The sequence below is a fragment of the Carlito syrichta genome, unplaced genomic scaffold (assembly GCF_000164805.1).
Source record: "Carlito syrichta isolate Samal-C Ts95f unplaced genomic scaffold, Tarsius_syrichta-2.0.1 Scaffold142889, whole genome shotgun sequence".
Taxonomy (NCBI): Eukaryota; Metazoa; Chordata; class Mammalia; order Primates; family Tarsiidae; genus Carlito; species Carlito syrichta.
The window spans coordinates 167,721-188,474 of NW_007086985.1; the positions used below are offsets into that span (position 1 = coordinate 167,721).

Sequence of the window (20,754 nt, forward strand, 5' to 3'; positions counted from 1 at the left end):
TCCCCACAAATGGCTGTATATGCAGGAGCGCTTGCTGCTGATGCTGCTCCAGAACCCAAAGCATCGGAAACCAGCCAAGTTTCTGCGGAACATGGTGAGGGTCCAGGCAGAGCTATGTCAGCTGCGTGCCCACTGTGAAGAGTTAGAAGGGCAGAAGCTAAAGGAGGTGGCATTGTGGGCTCCATATCGGCACGTGGTTTGGCACGGAATGGCCATGGTAAAGGCCCTAAGCCCACTGCAGAACCTACTGCCACTTTTCCACATGAGGCAGGATAACTGGCTGGCAGCCACCAAGCAGGCTCTGGACAGCATGAAGCCACATGATCTTCAGCATGGGGAGGATCTGGCCAGCTACCTGCTGCAGCTGAGAACAAAACTGACTCGCCAGCTGCTGGGCAGCACTGTGGCTGCACTAGGTCTGACTCAAGTACCCTTGGTGGGTGCCTTGGGTGCTTTGGCTCTGCTGCAAGTGACAAGGAAGGCATCAGAGCTGGAGAGGCTGGCACTCTGGCCTGGACTGGCAGCCTCTCCCAGCACAAGTCTCAGCAAGCCAGCCCCGGGCATGGCTCGACCAGTCTGGCTAAGGCCACGAGCCTGGCGTGAATGTGGGATGCTAGAGCTGTTGTCCCCATTTGTTGGGCTGCGTGCATCCCTGGCAAGCCACTCCAGTATTTGGCAGGCTTACCTGTCACTATCATCCACGGTGCTGGGTCCTGCACCTGGACCTGGGTCTCAGCCACTCAGCCTCCTCCAGAAGCTGATCCTGTGGCGTGTGCTGCGACCTGAGTGCCTGGCAGATGCCCTGGCAGACCTCACCACCAGCCTCCTGGGCCGGCCCTTGGATGAAAACCTGGGTGCCCCCACCATACCCTTTGAACATAGTCGGGCTACTCAGCCCATGCTGATCTTGTTGCCACCGCCTGACCACCCTACAGCCACTTTGCATCCCCTGACTGTCATTCAGAAACTGGCTGCCAAGCATCAGGTTTGAACCTCGTCTCTTAGCTACTGAGTGACTAGGCTCCTGTGGGCCGGGGTGTGGGGACCCCCTCCCAGCATTCCCATGGATCTTTCTGTACTACTCAGGGACTTTTTGGATCATTGTAGCATTAGTCTGGGCCCCTTGCATCACCCTAGTATCACCTTGAGACACTCTACCTTCCCTTTGTTGGTCCCCAGGAACAGAAGCATCTGCAGGTGATAGCCCTGGGCTCTGAAGACTGGGACCCAGTCTCAGATGTGGTCAGCACTCTATGCCAGGCTATGTACAAGGGGCACTGGATAGTGTTGGATAACTGTCATCTGATGCCCCATTGGCCAAAAAAGCTGCTACAGCCCTTGCTGGGACTGTTGGTTGGAGCTAAGGGTAGGTTTACTGCCTAGAGATGGCTTCCAGTATCCTATGCTACACGTGAGCCTGACCTTGAACTCTCGGACCTCATGGCCAATACCCCAACTCTAATCCTGTCCATTTGGTCTTGCATCTAACTCCTGACACCCAGCCTCAAGTCTGATCCCTAGACTTGTGTCTTACACTTTACCTGAGCAATGATCTCGGCCCCCATCTCACTCTAGTGGTCTCAGACCTGGAATTGGAACTGCTTTCAGCCCAACCTGGAAGCAGGAATGTGGCCACTGTTCACAGAGATTTCCGTCTTTGGCTTATTGTGTCTGCAGAGTCTAGTACTTCCTTGCCAGGTGAGAAGCTTCCCCCAACAAGTTCTCAAACTGGAGGTGGTGGAGGGCAACTGTGCGGCATTGACTCAGTACTTTTCTTCCTCCCCAGCTGTGCTGATTCAGCACTCCATGCCTATTTTCTGGGACCAGTCCCTGGAGCTCGGCCACATTTTGATTGACAGTGTGGAGCTAGCCCAGCAAGGATTCTACAAGCAACCCTCCACCCAGTCACTCCCTCTGCTCCTCCTACATGGCCTTCTGCTACACCGGCAGCTCTATGGAATGAGGCTGCAGGCACACAGAGGGCACTGGTGAGGGACTCCATCCATCCTTTTCAGTCAGGCACTCAGCAAACACTGAGTATCTTCCACATGCTGAGATGACTAAAACTAACACATCTTTGGGAGTCCCAAAGAGTGAGGGCAAGGGGAAGTCAAGGGAGGTTTTTCCAAGGACCGTGGGAATCTCATTTTAAATTGAGTCTTAAAAGCAGAGGCTAATCAGGTAGACATGGAGGCTTTTTGAGCTGAGGGAACTAAACTCAGCAGAAGGGAGGAGAATTCAGTGTGGCTGAGGTGAACATGCTGGGGGTTGGGTGAGGTGAGGTTCATCATAAAGGGCCTTTAAGGCTATGGTAAGGGGCCTGATTTTATCCTGAGGACAGTGGGAAGCCACTGAAGGGTTTAAAGTAGGAGAAGAAACATTCTCCTTTTTGTGTATTGGAAAGATCACTCTGGATGTCATGTGGAGGATAGACCAGAGAAGTCAGGACTGGAGGCAAGCAGAGCAGTTTTGGGAGGCTATGGCAGGGAAGAGATCGTAGTATGGGCGGTAAAGACTAGGATGGTAGTCACAGTAGCGATAGAGAATAAATATGGGGTGAGGAAGAAGGAGTCAAGGATGACTCCCAGATTTCTGCTTTAGACATTAGTCTGGGGTAGGAGGTGGAACCATTTTTATGGGGAAAAAATAATTATTTCAGTTGAAAGCAAGTTGTATTTGAGGTGCTAAGTGGCAGAGACTGGTGAGCCCTCATGAGCCTAGAGCTCAGGAGAGAGGTTTGGGCTAAAGAAAATATTTGAGATGAATATCATCCTTAGCATATAGATGATATTTGAAACCCTGCTTTCTGCTTCCTTTCCCCAGGAGTCAAGTTACCCTAACCCAGGTTCTTCAGACTCAAGATCAGCTGTGGGCCACTCTTAGTAATCCCAGGGATGCCATGCAGGAGCTGGCTGGTGAGACCCTTCCTGTAACCCTTGCGGTCATCAGCCCTCAGGAAAGCCTGGGTAAGGGTGGGGGTGGAAGCTTTGAGAGGTACTGGAACTGAGAAGTTCTTGACCTCTTCTTCAGCTTCAGTTTTCTATGGGGGTCCTCTGGGGGACACCAAGGACAGGGAGGCCCTGATTAGTCTCACACAAACCTGCCTGAGTCCCAGCAGTGGGAACTGGGTCCAACCACACACACCCCGGTATCTGCTGGCCACGCTGATGCCCAGCCCAGGTAAGCTCCAGTCAGGTATCTGTGTTGGGATGGGGAATAGTGATTGCAGTGCCACCCCCCACTGGAATGTGGATAGCAGGGCCAGTAAAGGTATTTGAGGGGGCAATATTCACACAGGTATGGGGGTGATGGCATAAACAATCAGAGGAAGGCCTACTCTCTCGGGCCTGGGAGAATCCTTCTTGCTCCTCACTCCTCGCTTCCATCCCTAAGAGCTAGGGGAGCAGAATGCAATGGCAGATTGCAAGGCCCAGATGCACCTACTGCCCACACCATCTGAACCCCGGATCTGCGGACTTAGTGAGGGCCCCCAGGCCTGGCTGTTGCGACGCCGGAGTCGCGCTCTTCTAAGCGCACTGCAGCGGTGTTCACCAACATGGGTTCCCCCGTCTCGCGGGGGCGCCTGGCGTGCAGAAAGGCGGCTGAGGCAACGCCTGGTGCTAGCCAACCAGAGGCTAGAGTCACTGCGGGATCTGCTGACCGACACCGCGCGCCAAGACGAGTGTGCCGCCCCGTGGGCAGTGCTGGGGCCGAATGCACGGCGGCCCCTGGAAGGCTTCCTAGAGACCGAGGCTCTGGAACTGAGCCAGTTGGCGGGCATGCTGCAACGCGACCTCCACTGCTTGCTGCAGCAGCTGAAGGGTGAACCCCCGTGTGCCTCCCGACGCTGTGCAGCGGTGGCCCACGCGCTCTGGACTGGCCGCCTACCCCAGCCTTGGCGATCTCACACACCTGCCTGTCCGCAGCCGCCCTGGCACTGGCTGCAACAGCTGTCGCGCCGTGGGCAGCTGTTGGTTCGCTACCTGGGCATGGGCGTGCACGCGGGCACTGATGTTCCAGAGCGTGTTTTCCACTTGTCAGCCTTTCGCCACCCGCGCCGCCTGCTGCTGGCACTGCGTTGGGAGGCTGCCCTGAACCAGAACGTGTCCAGTCCGAATTTCCCTGGTAGCCGAGGCTCCGGCTCCAGTCAGCTCCCGTATAAACGCCAGGAGCTGAACAGCAAGCCTCTGCTCCTCCGGGTATCATCGCGCCTCCCGTTCATTCCTGGTTCCTATCCCCTCAAAGTCCCTAATTACACCTCGCAGTTACCCCATCTTGCCTCCTCGCGATCTTGCCCCTCAGTAACACCTCTAGCTTCCCTGATCTCACTCCACCACGACCCCCATCCCCACCTTCCTATCCTTGCCTGACCATCTTCTGGCGCCTCCAGGTGGAGAACGGTCCAAATCCCACGGTTCCAGAGATGGGGCTGCTGCTGACTGGGCTACAGCTCCTACACGCCGAGTGGGACCCGATAGCTGGGGCACTGCAGGACAGCTCTTCCAGTCTGCCCAGTCCTCTGCCTCCGGTCAGCGTCAGAGCACAAGCCCGGGGCACCAGTGACCTGCCAGCTCCAGCCGGCCTGGCTGTGTACTCCTGCCCTGTGTACATGGCAGGGCCCCTTGGCATCACTAAGCTGCAGAGTGGGAACATCATGATGCACCTTCCCCTACCCACGAAACTCAGTCCTGCCACCTGTGTCCAACGGAGAGTTCATGTGTGCAGCCCACCCCTGCTGTGAGCCCCTCTACTAAAATAAAGTAGTAGTGATTCCATATGTCTTCTCAGATTTGGAAGGTGAATAGGATGTATGCATAACAAGGAGGCAGAATGTGACTCACTGAGGGGATAGCACAGTATGCACAACTGAGGAGACAGGAGGTGTATTCACGCTGAAGGTAGAAGAGGGCATGTGCCTGGAAACTGGGGATAGGAGCATATGGGTGAGGGGCCTGGTGTTTGTCATGTTTCCAAGTGGCTAGGTAATGTCCCAGCAATGGCTAACACAGAGAATCCTGAGTCCTTGTCCCATGCTATGGTGGTCTCAGCACTTGTGGTAAATACACAAGGGATATTTTTGAAGGGAGAGCATTAGAACTCAAAATTCTTTCTTAAGGCACTTAGTAGTATTCTTGGCAGTGCCCCATTCCTACCCTACCACTCATTCCTCCCCTATGATGGATACTCTGAGAGTCATAAACATGAAAAACAAAAGCCAGTAAGATACAAAATCCTTTGTTCATGTTACTTATTGAGTACTCCTCGGAACTAGGTGTTCTTCCAGGCACTAATAAGATATTTTAATGAAGAGCAACAGATAATAAAAGGTCAACATATAAATAATTTTGATGATTTTGAATATTATAAAGAAAATATATACTGATGTGTTATAGAGTGATGAGAGGGGAGAAGTTAATAAATAGAGTTTGGGTGGTCAGGGAAGACTTCCTGATTATTTGAGAGTGAGCCATTTAAAGATCTAAAAGGAGTATTCATTCAGGTAGTGTCCTCAGTAGGTACAAAAGTCTTGAGGCAGGAACAACCTTGAAGTGTTCAAGAAATAGAACATGCAGCTGAAGCATGGTGAATGAGGGGCAGAGTGATACAAAATGATGGAAAGGTATAAAAGGGGTAATTCATATGGTCCTCCTAGTAGCTTGTATTTTTTAAAAACATAAGGAGAATCTATTATGGGGTAGTAGGTGGGAAATGACATAATCTAATTTGTATTTTGCAAAGGTCACTCTGGCTGTTCTATGGTGGATGGGTGGTAGGAAAGCCAGAGTTAACAAGGAGGAAGATCTATTTAGAACTGACTGAAATGATTCAAGAGATGATGGAGCTTGGACTAGGGTCATAACAGTGAAGATGAAGAATTGGTGGATTTAAGAAATATTCTGGAGGTAAAAGCCAGTAGGACTGACGAAATGCGTGTGGTGAAGGACGGAAGAGAAAGAACCTAGAATGATTCTTAGATTTTAGGCTTAAGCAGCTAGGTGGATCGTGTGTCATTAACTGAGATGGGAAGTTTGAGAAAGCAACAGGCTGGAGGTAAGACATCAAGAGTTCTGCTTTGATATGTTCAGTTATTATTAGTTGTGTGACTGCATGCTAAACCAGGGCAAGCCTGTGACAAAAGTTGGGTTAGCGTATGGCAGAGCTAAAGGCTTACATGAGTTTCTTTCATTGTCCTCAAGCACCAAAACTTACTGAGCACAACTTCACTCCCTTGCTGTACGGCTAAGTAACAGCTACATGATGGAAGAAAATGCAAGCAGAAGTGTATACAGGCAAACCTTGGTGATATTGTGGGTTTGGTTCCAGACCACCAAAATAAAGTTAATGTTGCAATAAAGCAAATCATATAGTTTTTTTTTTTGCTTTCCCAGTGCATATAAAAGTTATTTTTACACTAAATTGTAGTCTATTAAATGTGAAATAGCACTTTGTTAAATTTTAAAAATTCATATACCTTAATTTTAAAATACCTTATAGCTTAAAAAAAAAAAAAGCTAATTATCATTTGAGCAAGTAGTAATCTTTTTGCTGGCAGAGGGCCTTGCCTTGATATAGATGGCTGCTGACTGATAAGGGTGGTGGTTGATTAAGGATGGGGCAGTTATTTCCCCTGAAAACAGGAACAAGACAAAGCTGCCCATTCTCACCCCTCTTGTTCAACATTATGTTGGAAGTCCTAGCTAGAGAGAGCAATTAGATAAGAGAAGGGAATGAGGGGTATGCACATAGGAAAAGAGGAAATTAAATTATCCCTCTTACCTCTGTGGAAAGCAGTGTGGCGATTCCTAAAAGCTCTAAATACCAACCTCCCATATGATCCTGCAATCCCCCTACTGGGAATATATCCTGAAGAACACAAATCACTCTATAAAAAAGATACCTGCACACGCATGTTTATCTCAGCGTTGTTCACAATAGCAAGAACCTGGAAACAGCCATGCTACCCATCAAAAGAGGACTAGATTAAAAAAATGTGGTACATATACACAATGGAATACTACACAGCCATAAAAAAGAACAAAATCATGAATTTCGCAGCAACCTGGATGGAACTAGAGTCTATAATACTGAGTGACCTCTCACAGAAACAAAGATCCGAATATCACATGTTCTCACTCATATAATGGACCTTAAACATCCAATGCAATACTATACGAAAATGACTGACCATACTGGGAAACTATGGTGGGGGGAGGGAGATGGGATTAACAGTAGCAAATATATGTCTGGGAACGGGGAAACATCCCATATCAACAGGGTGCCTGAATGAAACTCAATTATATACCTAACCCTTAACTGTACCCCACAACTTCATAAAAAAAAAATATATCCCTCTTTGCTGACAATATAGTCCTATACCTTGAAAATCCAAGAGAATCTGTCAAAAACCTGCTTTCACTGATAGAGAACTTTGGTAAAGTCTCGGGGTACAAAATAAATGTGCAAAAGGCAGTCGCATTCTTATACACCAACAATAAGCAATCAGAGAACCAAATAAAAAGCACAATCCCATTCACAATAGCCACAAAAAAAAATGAAATACCTCGGCATCTTCCTAACCAGAGAAGTGAAAGACCTTTACAATGAAAACTACAAAACACTGCCCAAAGAAATTCAAGAAGAGACAGACAAATGGAAAAATATCCCATGCTCATGAATAGAAAGAATCAACATTGTTAAGATATACATCCTACCAAAGACAATCTGCAGATTCAATGTAACACCCATTAAATTACCAATATAATTCTTCTCAGTCAATACAGAAATTTATATTGAAACATAAATGACCACAAATAGCCATACAATACTTACCAGAAGAACAAAGTTGGAGGTATCACACTTCCAGATTTGATTTTATTTTATTACATCGGAAAATATAGTTTATTTAGAAAGCAAATTAGAGAGCGAGAAAGCAAGAGAGAGGAGATTCACCTCCCCAAGTTAGGAGAGGGGGGCCAATGCCAGGAAACATGGCAGCCTTGGCTCAAGGAGTCACATGGTCAGACCATGGCTTAGCAAAGCAATGGTCCACTCCCAGACTTTAAACTTTACTGTAAGGGTATGATAATCAAAACAGATTGCATATGGACCAATAGAACAGGATAGAGATTCCTGAAGCAAAACCTCAATTACTCAACCAACTCATCTTCAACAAAGCCTCCACCAACAACCACTGGGGAGAGGAGAACATATTCAGTAAATGGTGTTGGGAAAATTGGGTGACCACATGCGGAAGATTGAAATAGGACCCCTACCTATCACCATACACAAAAATCAAAGACATAAATGTAAAACCTCAAATTATAAGAACCTTAGAAAATGCAAGAGACACCCTTATGGAAATTGGAACTGGCAACTAATTCCTGATCAAAACCCCAAGTGCCTATGCCATAAGAGATAAGATGGATAAGTGGGACTTCATCAAACTGAAAACCTTCTGCAAAGCAAAAGAAACCTAGCTAGAGAGAGCAATTAGATAAGAGAAGGGGATCAGGAGTATGCTCAGCCTCACTCATCATCAGAGAAATGCAAATCAAAACCACATTGAGATACCATCTAACCCCAGTAAGAATGGCCATCATTAATAAAAAAAAAACAACAGATGCTGGCGAAGATGCGGAGAAAAAGGAATTTTTCTACACTGCTGTTGGTAATGCAAACTAGTGCAACCTCTTGGAAAACAATGTGGCGATTTCTAAAAGAACTAGATATTGACCTTCCATATGACCCAGCAATCCCCCTACTGGAAATATACCTAGAGGAACTCAACCCATTCTACAGATAAGATACCTGTACAGGCACATTTATTGCAGCACTATTCACAACAGCAAAAACACAGAACCAACCATGCTGCCCATCAAAACTGGGCTGGATAAAAAAATGTGGCACATATACACAATGGAATATTACATAGCCATAAAGAAGGACAAACCTATAGACTTCGCAGCAACTTGGATGGATTTAGAGTTGATCATACTCAGTGATCTATCACAGAAAGCAAGAACAGAGTACCACATGTTCTCACTCATAAGCAGACCCTGAACATTTTCCATAATACTATAAAAGGAATTGGCAGCAGTGGGATACTGACAGGGCAGGGGGAGGGGGAACACAACATCAATAAGGGTACCTGATCTCATACCAGGGACAATGGGGACCAAGGGGAGGCCCAAACTTTACCGTACGATCACCACTTGTATACCTAATCCCAAACTATATCCCACATCTTTAAAATAAAATTTAAAAAGGGCCAGGTGCAGTGGCTCACACCTATAATCCCATCACTTTTGGAGGCTGAGATAAAAGGACTGCCTGAGCCCACAGGTTCGAGACCAGCCTGGGACAACTTGGTGAGGCCTCATCTCTACAATAAATCAAAAAATTAGTCAGGCGTGGTGGCACATGTCTGCAGTTCCAGCTACTTGGAAGGCTGAGGCGGAAGGATCAACTGAGTCCAGCAGGTGGAGGCTACAGTGGCTGGGAGCATGCTACTGCACTCCAGCCTGGGTGACAGAGTGAGACAGGAAGGAAGGAAAGAAGGAAGCAAGGGAGGGAGGGAGGGGGGAAGGGAGGAAGGAAGGAAGGAAGAAAGGAAGGAAGGAAGGAAGAAAAAAGGAAGAAAGGAAGGAAGGAAGGGAGGAAGGAAGGGAGGAAGGAAGGAAGGAAGAAAGGAAGGAAGGAAGGAAGAAAAAAGGAAGAAAGGAAGGAAGGAAGGGAGGAAGGAAGGGAGGAAGGAAGGAAGGAAGGGAGGAAGGAAGGAAGAAAAAAGGAAGGAAGAAAGGAAGAAAGAAAGGAAGGTCCTTTATAAGTTGAAAAAGTCAATACTATTGGAATTAGGAAAGGAAAATTTCAAATTGCTTTAATTAATTGTATTAGTTAATATCCAACATGTGTAGGATACAGAATTGACTTTGGTTGTCTCTATTAGAATTTAGTTGCCTAAACTCAAATATATACATTTACTTAGTTAAAAAAATTATAATTATTTTGTGAAGTAAACGAGAGGAGTAAAAGGATTTCTCTTGTGGGGAAAAAAAAAAGGATGAAGTGGTTGTGGAAATTTCTTAAAATAAGACAACAATGAAGTTTACTATATTGATGAACTCTTCCTTTCCTGAAAGACTCCTCTGTAGCATGTGGTGCTGTTTGATAGCATTTCACTTACAGTAAAACTTCTTTCAAAGTTGGAGTCAGTTCTCTCAAACCCTGCTGTTGCTTTATCAACTAAGTTTATGTAATATTCTAAATCCTTTGTTGTTGCTTCAAAAATGTTCATAGTATCTTCACCAGGAATAAATTCCATCTCAAGAAGCCACTTTCTTTGTGCATCCATAAGAAGCAACTCTTTGTTCATGAAAGTTTTATCATGAAATTGCAGCAATTTGGTGACATCATCAGGCTGCACTTCTAATTCTAGTTCACTTGTATTTCTGCTACATTTACAGTTATTTCCTCCACTGAAGACTTGAATTCCTTCAAGTCATCCATAAGGGTTGGAATCAACTTTGTTCCAACTCCTTCCTGTTAATGTTGATACTTTGAACTCCTTTCATGATTCACAAATGTTTTTACTGGCTGGTGAATCCTTTCCTGAAGATTTTCTTTTTCTTTCTTTCTTTCTTTTTTTTTTTTTTTTTTTGAGTTGGAATCTCCTCTGTCACCCAGGCTAGAGTGCAGTGGCACATTCACGGCCACCCTAGCCTTGATCTGCTGGGCTCAGTTGATCCTTCTGCCTCAGCCTTCCAAGTAGCTTGGAACTACAGGCATGTGCCACCAAGCCCAGCTAATTAATTTATTTATTTATTGTAGAGATGAGGTCTCGACAAGTTGCCCAGGCTGGTCTTGAACCCATGGGCTCAGGCAATCCTCTCACCTTGGCCTCCCAAAGTGCTGGGATTATAGGCGTGAGCCACCACAACCGGCCCAGAAGATTTTCAATTGACTTTGCCCACATCCATCAGAGAAATCACTACTGATAGCAGCAATAGCCTTATGAAATGTATTTGTTACTTTTTTTTTTTTACTAGAAAAGAACTTTATTTTTTATTCTTTAACTTTTTTATTTTAAAGATGTGGGGTACAGTTCAGGGTTAGGTATACAAATGTTCATTATGCAGGTAACCTTGTTGATGAGGTGTGCCCTCCCTTCCCCAGGCAGATTCCCAAAATGCCAATCCTGCTTCTCTGCCCTCCCCCGCCCCCCCCTGCACTCCCACAGTTTCCCACTACTGCCAATCCTTTTCTTATAGTATTATGATAGTTGTTCAAGGTCGGCGTATGAGTGAGAACATGTGATACTCAGTTCTTTGTTTCAGTGAAAGATCACTCAGTATTATAGACTCTAAGTCCATTCAGGTTGCTGTGAAGTTCACGATTTTGTACTTCTTTATGGCTGCATAATAGTCCATTGTTTATATGTATTAATTTTTAAAATCCAGTCCTCTTTGGATGGGCAGCGTGGTTGGTTCCAAGTTCTTGCTATTGTCAACAATGCTGCAATAAATATATGTGTGCACGTATCTTTTTTATAGAGTGATTTGAGTTCTTCCAGGTATATTCCCAGTAGGGGGATTGCAGGGTCGTATGGAAGGTCAATTTTTAGATCTTTTAGGAATCGCCACACTGTTTTCCACAGACACTGTACTAGTTTATACTCCCACCAACAGTGTAGCAGTGTTCCCTTTTTGCCACTTCCTCTACAGCATCTGTTGTTTTTTGAGTTATTGATGGCCATCCTGACTGGAGTTAGGTGGTATCTCAGTGTGGTTTTAATTTGCATTTCCTTGATGACTAGTGAGGCTGAGCATCTATTCATGTATCTGTTGGCTGTTCGTATGTCTTCTTTTGAGAAGTGCCTATTTATATCTTTTGCCCACTTTTTAATGGGGCTGTTTGTTTTTTTCTTTTCAGCACATTTGAGTTCCTCGTAAATCCTAGATGTTAGGCCTTTGTCAGACATACAGCTGGCAAAAATTTTTTCCAGGCTCTGGGCTGTCTCCCTGTTCTCTTGATGGTTTATTTGGCTTTGGAGAAGCTTGTCAGTTTGATGAGATCCCATTTGGCTATCTTATCTCTTATGCCATGAGCACTTGAAGTTTTGATCAGAAATTGGTTGCCAGTTCAAATTCCCATAAAGGTGTCTTATACTTTGAGGTTTTATGTTTATGCCTTTGATCCACTTAGAGTTGATTTTTGTGTATGGGGATAGGTAGGTGTCAGCCAGTTTTCCCAGCACCATTTACTGAATAGGTTCTCCTCTCCCCAGTCATTGGTGGTGGAAGCTTTGTCGAAGATGAATTGCTTGAGAAACTGAGGTTTTGCTTCTGGAATCTCTATCCTGTTCCATTGGTCTACATGCCTGTTCTTGTACCAATACCAGCCTGTTTTGATTATTGTACCTTCATAATAAAGTTTAAAGTCTAGGAGTGTGATACCTCCTGCTTTGTTTTGTTTTGGATTTTTTGCTGAGGATTTTTTTGACGATTCATGGTCGTTTATGTTTCCATATGAATTCCTGTATTGTCATTCCATGTCTCAGAAGAATGCTACTGGTAATTTAATGGGTATTGCATTAAATCTGTAGATTGCCTTTAGTAGGATGAACAGTTTAACAATGTTGATTCTTCCAATCCATTAGCATGGAATATTTTTCCATCTGTTTTTGTCATCTTTGATTTCTTTGACCAGTGTTTTGTAGTTTTCATTATAAAGGTCTTTTGCGTCTCTGGTTAGGAAGATGCCAAGGTATTTTATTATTTTCTGGCTATTGTGAATGGAATTGTTTTTATTTGGGTTTCTGTTAGTTTGCTGTTGCTATATAGAAATGCAACTGTCTTTTGCACATTGATTTTATAACCTGAGACTTTGCCAAAGTTCTTTATCAGTGCAAGGAGGTTTTTGACAGATTCTCTTTGGTTTTTGTAGTATAGCATCATGTTGTCTGCAAAGAGGGATAACTTGACTTCCTTTTTTTCCTATTTGGATACACTTGATCTCCTTCTCTTGTCTGACTGCTCTAGCTAGGACTTCCAAAATTATGTTGAATAGGAGGGATGAGAATGGGCATCCTTATCTTGTTCCAGTTTTCAGGGGAAATGGTTCCAATTTCTGTCTGTTTAGCAGTATGCTGGCTGTGGGTTTCTTGTAGATGGCTTTTACTATTTTGAGGTATGTTCCATCTATGCCTAGATGTTCGATTGTTTTTATCAAAAAGGGGTGTTGGATTTTATCAAAAGATTTTTCTGTGTCTAATGATATAATCATGTGGTTTTTGTTTTTACATCTGTTGATGTATTTAGTTATGTTTATGGTCTTATGTGTGTTGAACAATCCCTGCATCCCACGGATGAAGCCTACTTGGTTGTGGTGGATGATTTTTAAGATATGTTGTTGAATCTGATTTGCTAGGATCTTGTTGAGAATTATAGCATCTATATTCATCAAGGATATTGGCTTGTAGTTCTCTTTCTTTGTTGGATCTTTACCTGGTTTGGGTATTAATGTGACATTAGCTTCGTAAAATGATTTGGGGAAGTTCCATCTTTCTCAATCGCCTGGAATATTTTCAATAGGATTGGTATCAGCTCCTCCTTGTATGTTTTGTAGAATTCTGCTGGAAAGTCATCTGGTCCAAGACTTTTTTGTAGATAACTTTTTATGACATGGTCAATTTCCTAGATTGTTATTCGTCCATTTAAGGTCTCAATTTCTTCTTGTTTCAACATGGGGAAGTTGTGTGACATCAGAAAGTCCTCCATTTCCTTTAGGTTTTCTTTTTTTTTTTTTTTTTTTTTGAGTGGGAGTCTCACTCTGTTGCCCATACTGGAGTGCAGTGGCCACTCCCGGCCACCGCAGCCTCGACCTGCTGGGCTCTAGTGATCCTTCCACCTCAGACTTCCAAGTAGCCAGAACTACAGGTGCGTGCTACCACGCCTGGCTAATTTTTTGATTTATTGTAGAGATGAGGTCTCACCAAGTTGCCCAGGTGGGTCTCAAACCCTCAGGCTCAGGCAATCCACTCACCTCAACCTCCCAAGGCGTGGGATTACAGGTTGAACCACTGAGCCTGGCTTCCTTTAGGTTTTCAAGTTTGTTTCCATATAAGTGTACATAGTAGTCTCTGATAATCTTTTGTATTTCTTTGGGGTCAGTTGTGACTTGGTCTTTTGCATTTCTGATTGTGTTTATTTGGCCTTTTTCTCTCTTTTTGTTGGTCAGTCTAGCTAGGGGACCATCAATCTTGTTTATCCTTTCAAAGAACCAGTTTTTTGCTTCAGTTTTAAAAATTACCTTTCTGTCTTCTATGTCCTGAATTCGGGCTTTTATTTTGGTGATCTGGATTCTTCTGCTAAAGTTAGGGTTTTGGTGGTCTTGCTTTTCCAGCTCCCTTAGGTGATTTGTTAGGCTGTTAACTTGTGATCTTTCCATTTTCTTCAGGTGTATTTGTACAGATATGAATTCCCCTCTTAGTACTGTTTTCATGGCATCCCAGAAATTTTGGTAAAATATTTTTTCATCTTCATTTATTTCCAGGTATCTTTTAATCTCTGTTTTGATTTCCATGTTGACCCAAGAGTTGTTTAGCATCATGCTGTTTAGTGTCCATGTCTTTGTGGGTTTTGGGGGAACTTTGTTGGTGTTGATATTTATTTTTATTCCACTGTGGTCTGAGAAGGAACATGGCAGGATTTCAATCTTCTGAAATTTGTTTATGCTTGATTTATGGCTGAGGATGTGGTTGATCTTAGAGTACGTTCCATGTGGTGATGAGTAGAATGTATATTCTGTGGTTGTTGGGTGGAGTGTTCTGTAGGTATCAATTAAGTCCATTTGGTCAAGCATCACGTTGAGATTCTGAATCTCCCTGTTGATTTTTTGTCCTGATGATCTATCTAGGGTTGTGAATGTGGTATTTAAGTCCCCAGTTAAATAGTGTTAGAGTCAATATTTTTTTTAAGTTTACCTAGACTCCACTTTATGAAAGTTGGTCTCCTGTGTTGGGTGCATATATGTTTAGGATGGATATTTCTTATTGATGGATTGAATCTTTTATCATTATGTAGTAACCTTCTGCATCTTTTTAAATTTTTGATAGTGTAAAGGGTATTTAGTCTGATATTAAGATTGCGACTCCTGCTTTCTATTGTGTTTCATTCACCAGAAATTTTGTTTCCCATCCTCTTACTTTGAGTCTGTGAGTGTCCTCTTGGTGAGGAGTCTCTTGGATACAATATATTGTTGGCTCATGATATTTTATCCATTTTGCCATTCTATGTCTTTTCAGTGGTGCATTTAGTCCATTCACATTCAGACTAATTATTAAATGTGAGAGTCTATCCCTGTCACGAGGCTGTTATAGTTTGCTATCGTTGTTGCTATTTGTTGTCTTTCTTTTGATTTTGGGGTTGATTCATGTGTGTTTTCAATCTTTTTCCTGCATTCTTGTGAAGGACGTTGTTGTTCTGTTTTTCCTTTCTTCTGTGTTTAATACTTTAAGTGTTTCTTGTAGAACTTGTCTGAAGGCAGCGTATGCTCTTAGGGATTGAATATCTGGGAAAGATTTTAGTTTTCCATCACTGATGAAACTTAGCTTAGCTGGTTAGGTAATTCTTGGTTGAAATTGTTTATCTTTGAGAACTTTGAAGATTGGGCTCCAAGCTCTCCTAGCCTGAAGTGTTTCTGTAGATAAGTCTGTTGCTATTCTAATTGGTCTTCTCTGGTAGGTAGTCTGACCTTTTTCTCTTGCTACCTTTAGGATTTTTTCTTTTATACCTACTTTGTGTAGGCGAATTACTATGTGTTTAGGAGTTGGTCTACTCGTTTGTCATCTTGCAGGGGTTCTCTGAATCTCTTTTGTTTGAATGGTCACATCACTGATGAGATGAGGGAAGCTTTCTTGGATAACTTAATGGAATGTTTGTTCCAGAATGGTTTCTGTCTCTCTGCCTCAGGAAGTCCAATTAATCTTAGGTTTGGCCTCTTGAAATAATCACTCATCCCTTCAAGGTTTTGCTCTGTCTTTTAAAGCTTCTTTTCTATGGTTTTGATAATTTGGGTTAGTTCTGTAATTTGGTCCTCAAGCTCTAAGATTCTTTCTTCTGCTTGGCTAATTCTGCTTTCCATGCTTATCTGTTATTTATTTCATTTACTGTATTCTTTATTGCTGTTATCTCAGTTATCAACTCCTTCATTTTTTCTCTTGTCTCTCCTTGATTCTATTTATTCACTCTATTAATGTCTTGATATCTGTGTTTCTGGTTTGAGACCAGTTGTTCTGGGGGCTCTTCATTGTTTGCATTCCAACATCTGTATTCTCAGTGGTTGACCTCCCAGGGGACTGTGTGGGACCCATATTCTTTTGACTTTTCTTCATTTGTGTAGATTTTTCTTATTTATTTTTACCTCTTCTTTGATTGTCTTGTTCAGGGATGTGGGGGCAGCTTTTACTTCTGTTTGCTCAGTCTTCTATTCTTCCTTATGTGTATCCTCTGGCTTTGTTGAATTCTGAAGCTGGACTGTGGGTGGGGGGCTGTACTTTTTGCAGTGTTGTGATTCATAAAGTATTTGCAGATCCCAGTATCCACTGACAGGTGTGTGGGTCCCCTGGAACCCACTTCCCATGCCTTACAGTCTGTCCATGTGGTAGGAGTATAGGTTTGCCCCCAGAAAGCAAATTGAGGTAAGAAAAAGGAAAGGAATGGAAAAAGGAAGGAAGGGATGAGAAGAAGGTGGCGAAAGAGAATAAGAGGGAAAACATACAGGTGTAACAACTAACAAATGAAAAGAGACACAAAGACAGAAAATATTTTTTAAAAAACCTAAAACATACAATCATACAAACACACAAACTGATGGAAATCCCCCAATTTTGTACTCTCCCTCAAAAATACCCATACACAAACAGAAAGTCTTAAAAAAAGCAATAAAATAACAGAAACAAGGCAAGTATGAAAACATAATTAAAAACAGAAACAATGCAGAAAAACTCCAACTAAGACAACAAACAAACAAACAAAAATGAGCCAAACAAACAGACCTACAAAAAAACAGAATTCACTCTGAGGTGCTTCCTGTAAGTCTAACTTCTTTTCATCTTTGATCTCCAGTCCCTCCCCTCTGCTCTCAGTGCAGGCTGATAGTGTTGCTCTCAGTGTGGGTCACATGCCCCAGGCCTACAGTGGGAGGAGAGTGGATCAGATCAGGACTCACCCAGCTTGCTGTCTGTCGAGTCTCTCATTCAGATCTGAAGTGTCTGCATCTGATCCAACATTGGAGAGGGGCATCTGTCTCTCCAAGTTTGATTAGATTACCTCTGGGCCCAGGTTGGAGGCTGGGTGGAGCTGGACAGGGCAATGCAGGTCTCTGCCTGGTCCTCGGAAAGAGAAAATAGCTCCGGCTGACATTTCTTCACCCCTCACCAGTGGTGGAGCTCCTCTCCAGCGAACCCCAGCTGCTCTCTCCAGGATCATGGGTTCCAGCTACTTTGCTGTCACAGGTGATGGTGTGGGCTGGGCTCCAGGTGATGAGGATCAGCTGAATTCAGCAGTCTTTTCTCAGGAGAGTCCCAAGAGCAGCAGGCAATTCTGTGTGCTCGAGGCTCCAGTCTCAGGGTGGTGGGGGGGTTGCAGTGACCTTCGGAGGAGATCCCTGGGTGCATGAACCCAAGTCTCCCCTCAGACAGACTTTCACTCACCCACCAGCACACATCCACTCATGCAGAGAGTCTTTATGAACACTCACTTTTGTGGAGACTCTTACAGTCTGACCTGTTCCATCAGCATCTTGCTGGAAATTGCAAAGAACTTTATTAATCTTTGTTTCAAACTTTATTCCCAGGCTTCTTCAGCTTAATTAGCTGCAAAGAATGAGTTGTGTATAAGCAAAAACTGAAAAAAGCTGCAGTGTCCAAGGAGCTTGGGCTTAAAAATATTAGAGATCTAGATTTTATCAGATCTATGAACAAAACAATTTTAAAACGCAGTCATGATATAAAATAGCAGCTCCCAGTAACTTCTTCAAGTTTTATCTTCTTCAGAAGTTGACTCACTTCAGTTTGCCTCATTCTTGGAAGCCTCATCAAAATTCTCCACAAGATCTAGAACTTCATCATCCTCCTCCTCTCCAGTAGCAAGTGGTGCTTTTCCATCCACAGATTGTTTGTGCAGAGCTTTAGCCAGTCTCTTAAAACTAGTCAGACTATCTGCATCAAGCTGGCTTCAGATGCTGGGTAGCATTTCTGTCAGTTGCTTTATTCAGCATGGCCTGTAATGATGAAAGTGTTTACTGCCAGAGATGCCTGAACTTTAGGGTTGTTAAAGTGAATAACTGTTCCTTGGTTTGTAAACATGTTCACCTCTTCAATACCAGAGATATTGTTTACCCTTAACTTCTTTAAGGAGAACTGGAGTTTACCATCTGCTGTATCTGGTCTATGAATCACATTCTTTCTGCAAGCAGTTCCTTTCCCATCAGTGTGCACTTGTGCCTGCAGTTTGGCGAGTTTTCCCTGGTTCATGATAGTTTATTTTGTCTTGTCGGCAGAAAAGGAACCATGCTGGGGACTAGGGTTGGCACTCAGGGTGTCTCAGCTCGACCAGCTGAGATTAGGTGCATGTGGGGAAACAAGATGGCAGCTAGAGGGACAAAATGTATTTGTTAAATAAGTATACTTGAAAGTTGAAATTGGCCGGATTTGGTGACTCAGCCCATAATCCCAGCACTTTGGAAGGCTGAGGTCAATGGATTGTCTGAACCTATGGGTTTGAGACCAACCCAGGCAACTTGGCAAGACCTCATCTCTACAATAAATAAAAAATTAGCTGGGCACGATAGCTGTAGTTCCTGCTATTTGGAAGGCTGAGGCAAAAGGATTGCTAGAACCCAGCAGGTCAACACTGAGGTGGCCATGAATATGCCACTGCACTCTGGCCTGCGCAACAGAATGAGACTCCAACTCAAAAAAAAAAAAGAAAAGAAAAAAGAAAGCTGAAATTACTCCTTGATCCATGGGCTGAAGAATGAATGTTGTGGTAGCAGGCATGAAGATATTACTCTTTCTGTACATTTTCATCAGAGCTCTTGGGTGATCAGGTGCATTGTCAATGAGCAGTAATGCTTTGAAAGGAATCTTTTTTTCTGAGCAGTAGGGTTTTGAACCCGCGGGCTCAGGCAATCCTCTCGCCTTGGCCTCCCAAAGTGCTGGGAGCCACTGAGCCCGGCCTAATATTGCACTTTATAGCCACATTCACTTCCCTCTCATTCCACCTCCTCTGTAACTCCTAGAAATCACTAATCTCTCCATTTCTATAATTTTTTCATTTCAAGAATGTTATATAAATTAAATTATATAGTATATAACCCTTTGGATTGGCTTTTCTTTTTTTCCACACTCATCTAATATACTGCTGATTCATCAAACCCATTACTTTTGATTGGTATTCCATGGTACGAATGTACTAAAGTCTGTTTAACTATTCAACCGTAGGTGAATGAATGGGTTTGATGAATCAGCTAATATACTGCTGATTCATCAAACCCATTACTTTTGATTGGTATTCTATGGTAGGAAGGTATCAAAGTCTGGTTAACTATTCACCCATAGGACATCTGGGTTGTTTTCAGTTTTGGTCTATTACAAATAAAGCTGCTGGTTAGGCGTGGTGGCTCAAGCCTGTAATCCCAGCACTTTGGGAGACCAAGGTGAGAGAATTGCCTAAGCCCATAGGTTCGAGACCAGCCTGGGCAACTTGATAAGACCTCATCTGTACAATAAATCAAAAAAATTAGCCGGATGTGGTGGTGCATTGCCTGTAATTCCAACTAGTTGGAAGGCTGAGGCGAAAGGATCACCTGAGCCCAGCAGGTCCAGGTTGTGGTGGCCAAGAGCATGTCACTGCAATCCAGTCTGGGTGACAAAGTGAGACTCCAACTCAAAAAATTCTTTTGATTAAGTCCAATTTATCAATTTTTTCTTTTAAAATTCTAATAAAGTCCAACTTATCAAATTCTTCTTTTACGGATTGTACTTTTAGTGTCAAGTTTAAAAACCCTAGATACCAATGATATTCTTCTATTTTTTCCTAAATATTTTGTAGTTTTACATTTAAGTTCATGATCCATTTTGAGTAAATTTCTGTATAAGGTGCGAGACAAGGTTAAGACTCAATTTTCCACCTATGTATGTCCAATTTCTCGAGCTATTTGTTGAAAATTTTCTTTCCTCCATGTAATTGCTTTTACACCTTTGTCAAGAATCAGTTACATACTTGTGTGGGTTTATCTCTGAGCTCTCTATTCTGTTCTATTTAGTTATGCATGCATCCCTCCCTTGACCTATGCTATACAAACTTGATTACTGTAACTACACAGTGAAGTAGTGAAATTGGGTAGATTGATTCCTCCCACTTTATTCTTATTTTTCAAAACTATCTTACCTATTCTGGTTCCTGTGCCTTTCCATATACATTTTAGAATCTTGCCTATGTCTACAAATAATCTTGCTGAGGTTTTGACAGAATTGGGTTAGATTTCTTTACCTATGTGAAGACAATTGATGCCTTTACTAATTGAGTTTTACAATCTATGAGCATGGTATATCTATTTAGATCTTTGATTTCTTCCATCAGTATGGTTGAGTTTTCAGCATAGAAGTCCTATACATGTTTTGTTAGAGTTACAGCAAGTATTTCATTTCTTTTTGAGTGATTTAAATGGTATTTTATTTTTAATTTCAGTGTC

General features: G+C 43.2%; 1 protein-coding gene and 1 pseudogene across 1 annotated transcript in view; one reads left to right on the plus strand and one right to left on the minus strand.

Moving 5' to 3' along the window:
* Positions 1 to 4,776, plus strand: part of DNHD1 (dynein heavy chain domain 1) — a 99,469-nt gene extending 94,693 nt beyond the window's left edge. Inside the window, 8 exon segments of the mRNA XM_021708537.1 lie at positions 26 to 985; positions 1,180 to 1,366; positions 1,576 to 1,698; positions 1,787 to 1,988; positions 2,824 to 2,915; positions 3,031 to 3,180; positions 3,394 to 4,199; positions 4,391 to 4,776. Coding sequence (XP_021564212.1) covers positions 26 to 985; positions 1,180 to 1,366; positions 1,576 to 1,698; positions 1,787 to 1,988; positions 2,824 to 2,915; positions 3,031 to 3,180; positions 3,394 to 4,199; positions 4,391 to 4,741 — 2,871 coding nt within the window. The 3' untranslated portion in view covers positions 4,742 to 4,776.
* Positions 4,777 to 17,820: 13,044 nt separating this feature from the next.
* Positions 17,821 to 18,532, minus strand: LOC103251426 (annotated as a pseudogene).
* Between the last annotated feature and the right edge of the window lie 2,222 nt (positions 18,533 to 20,754).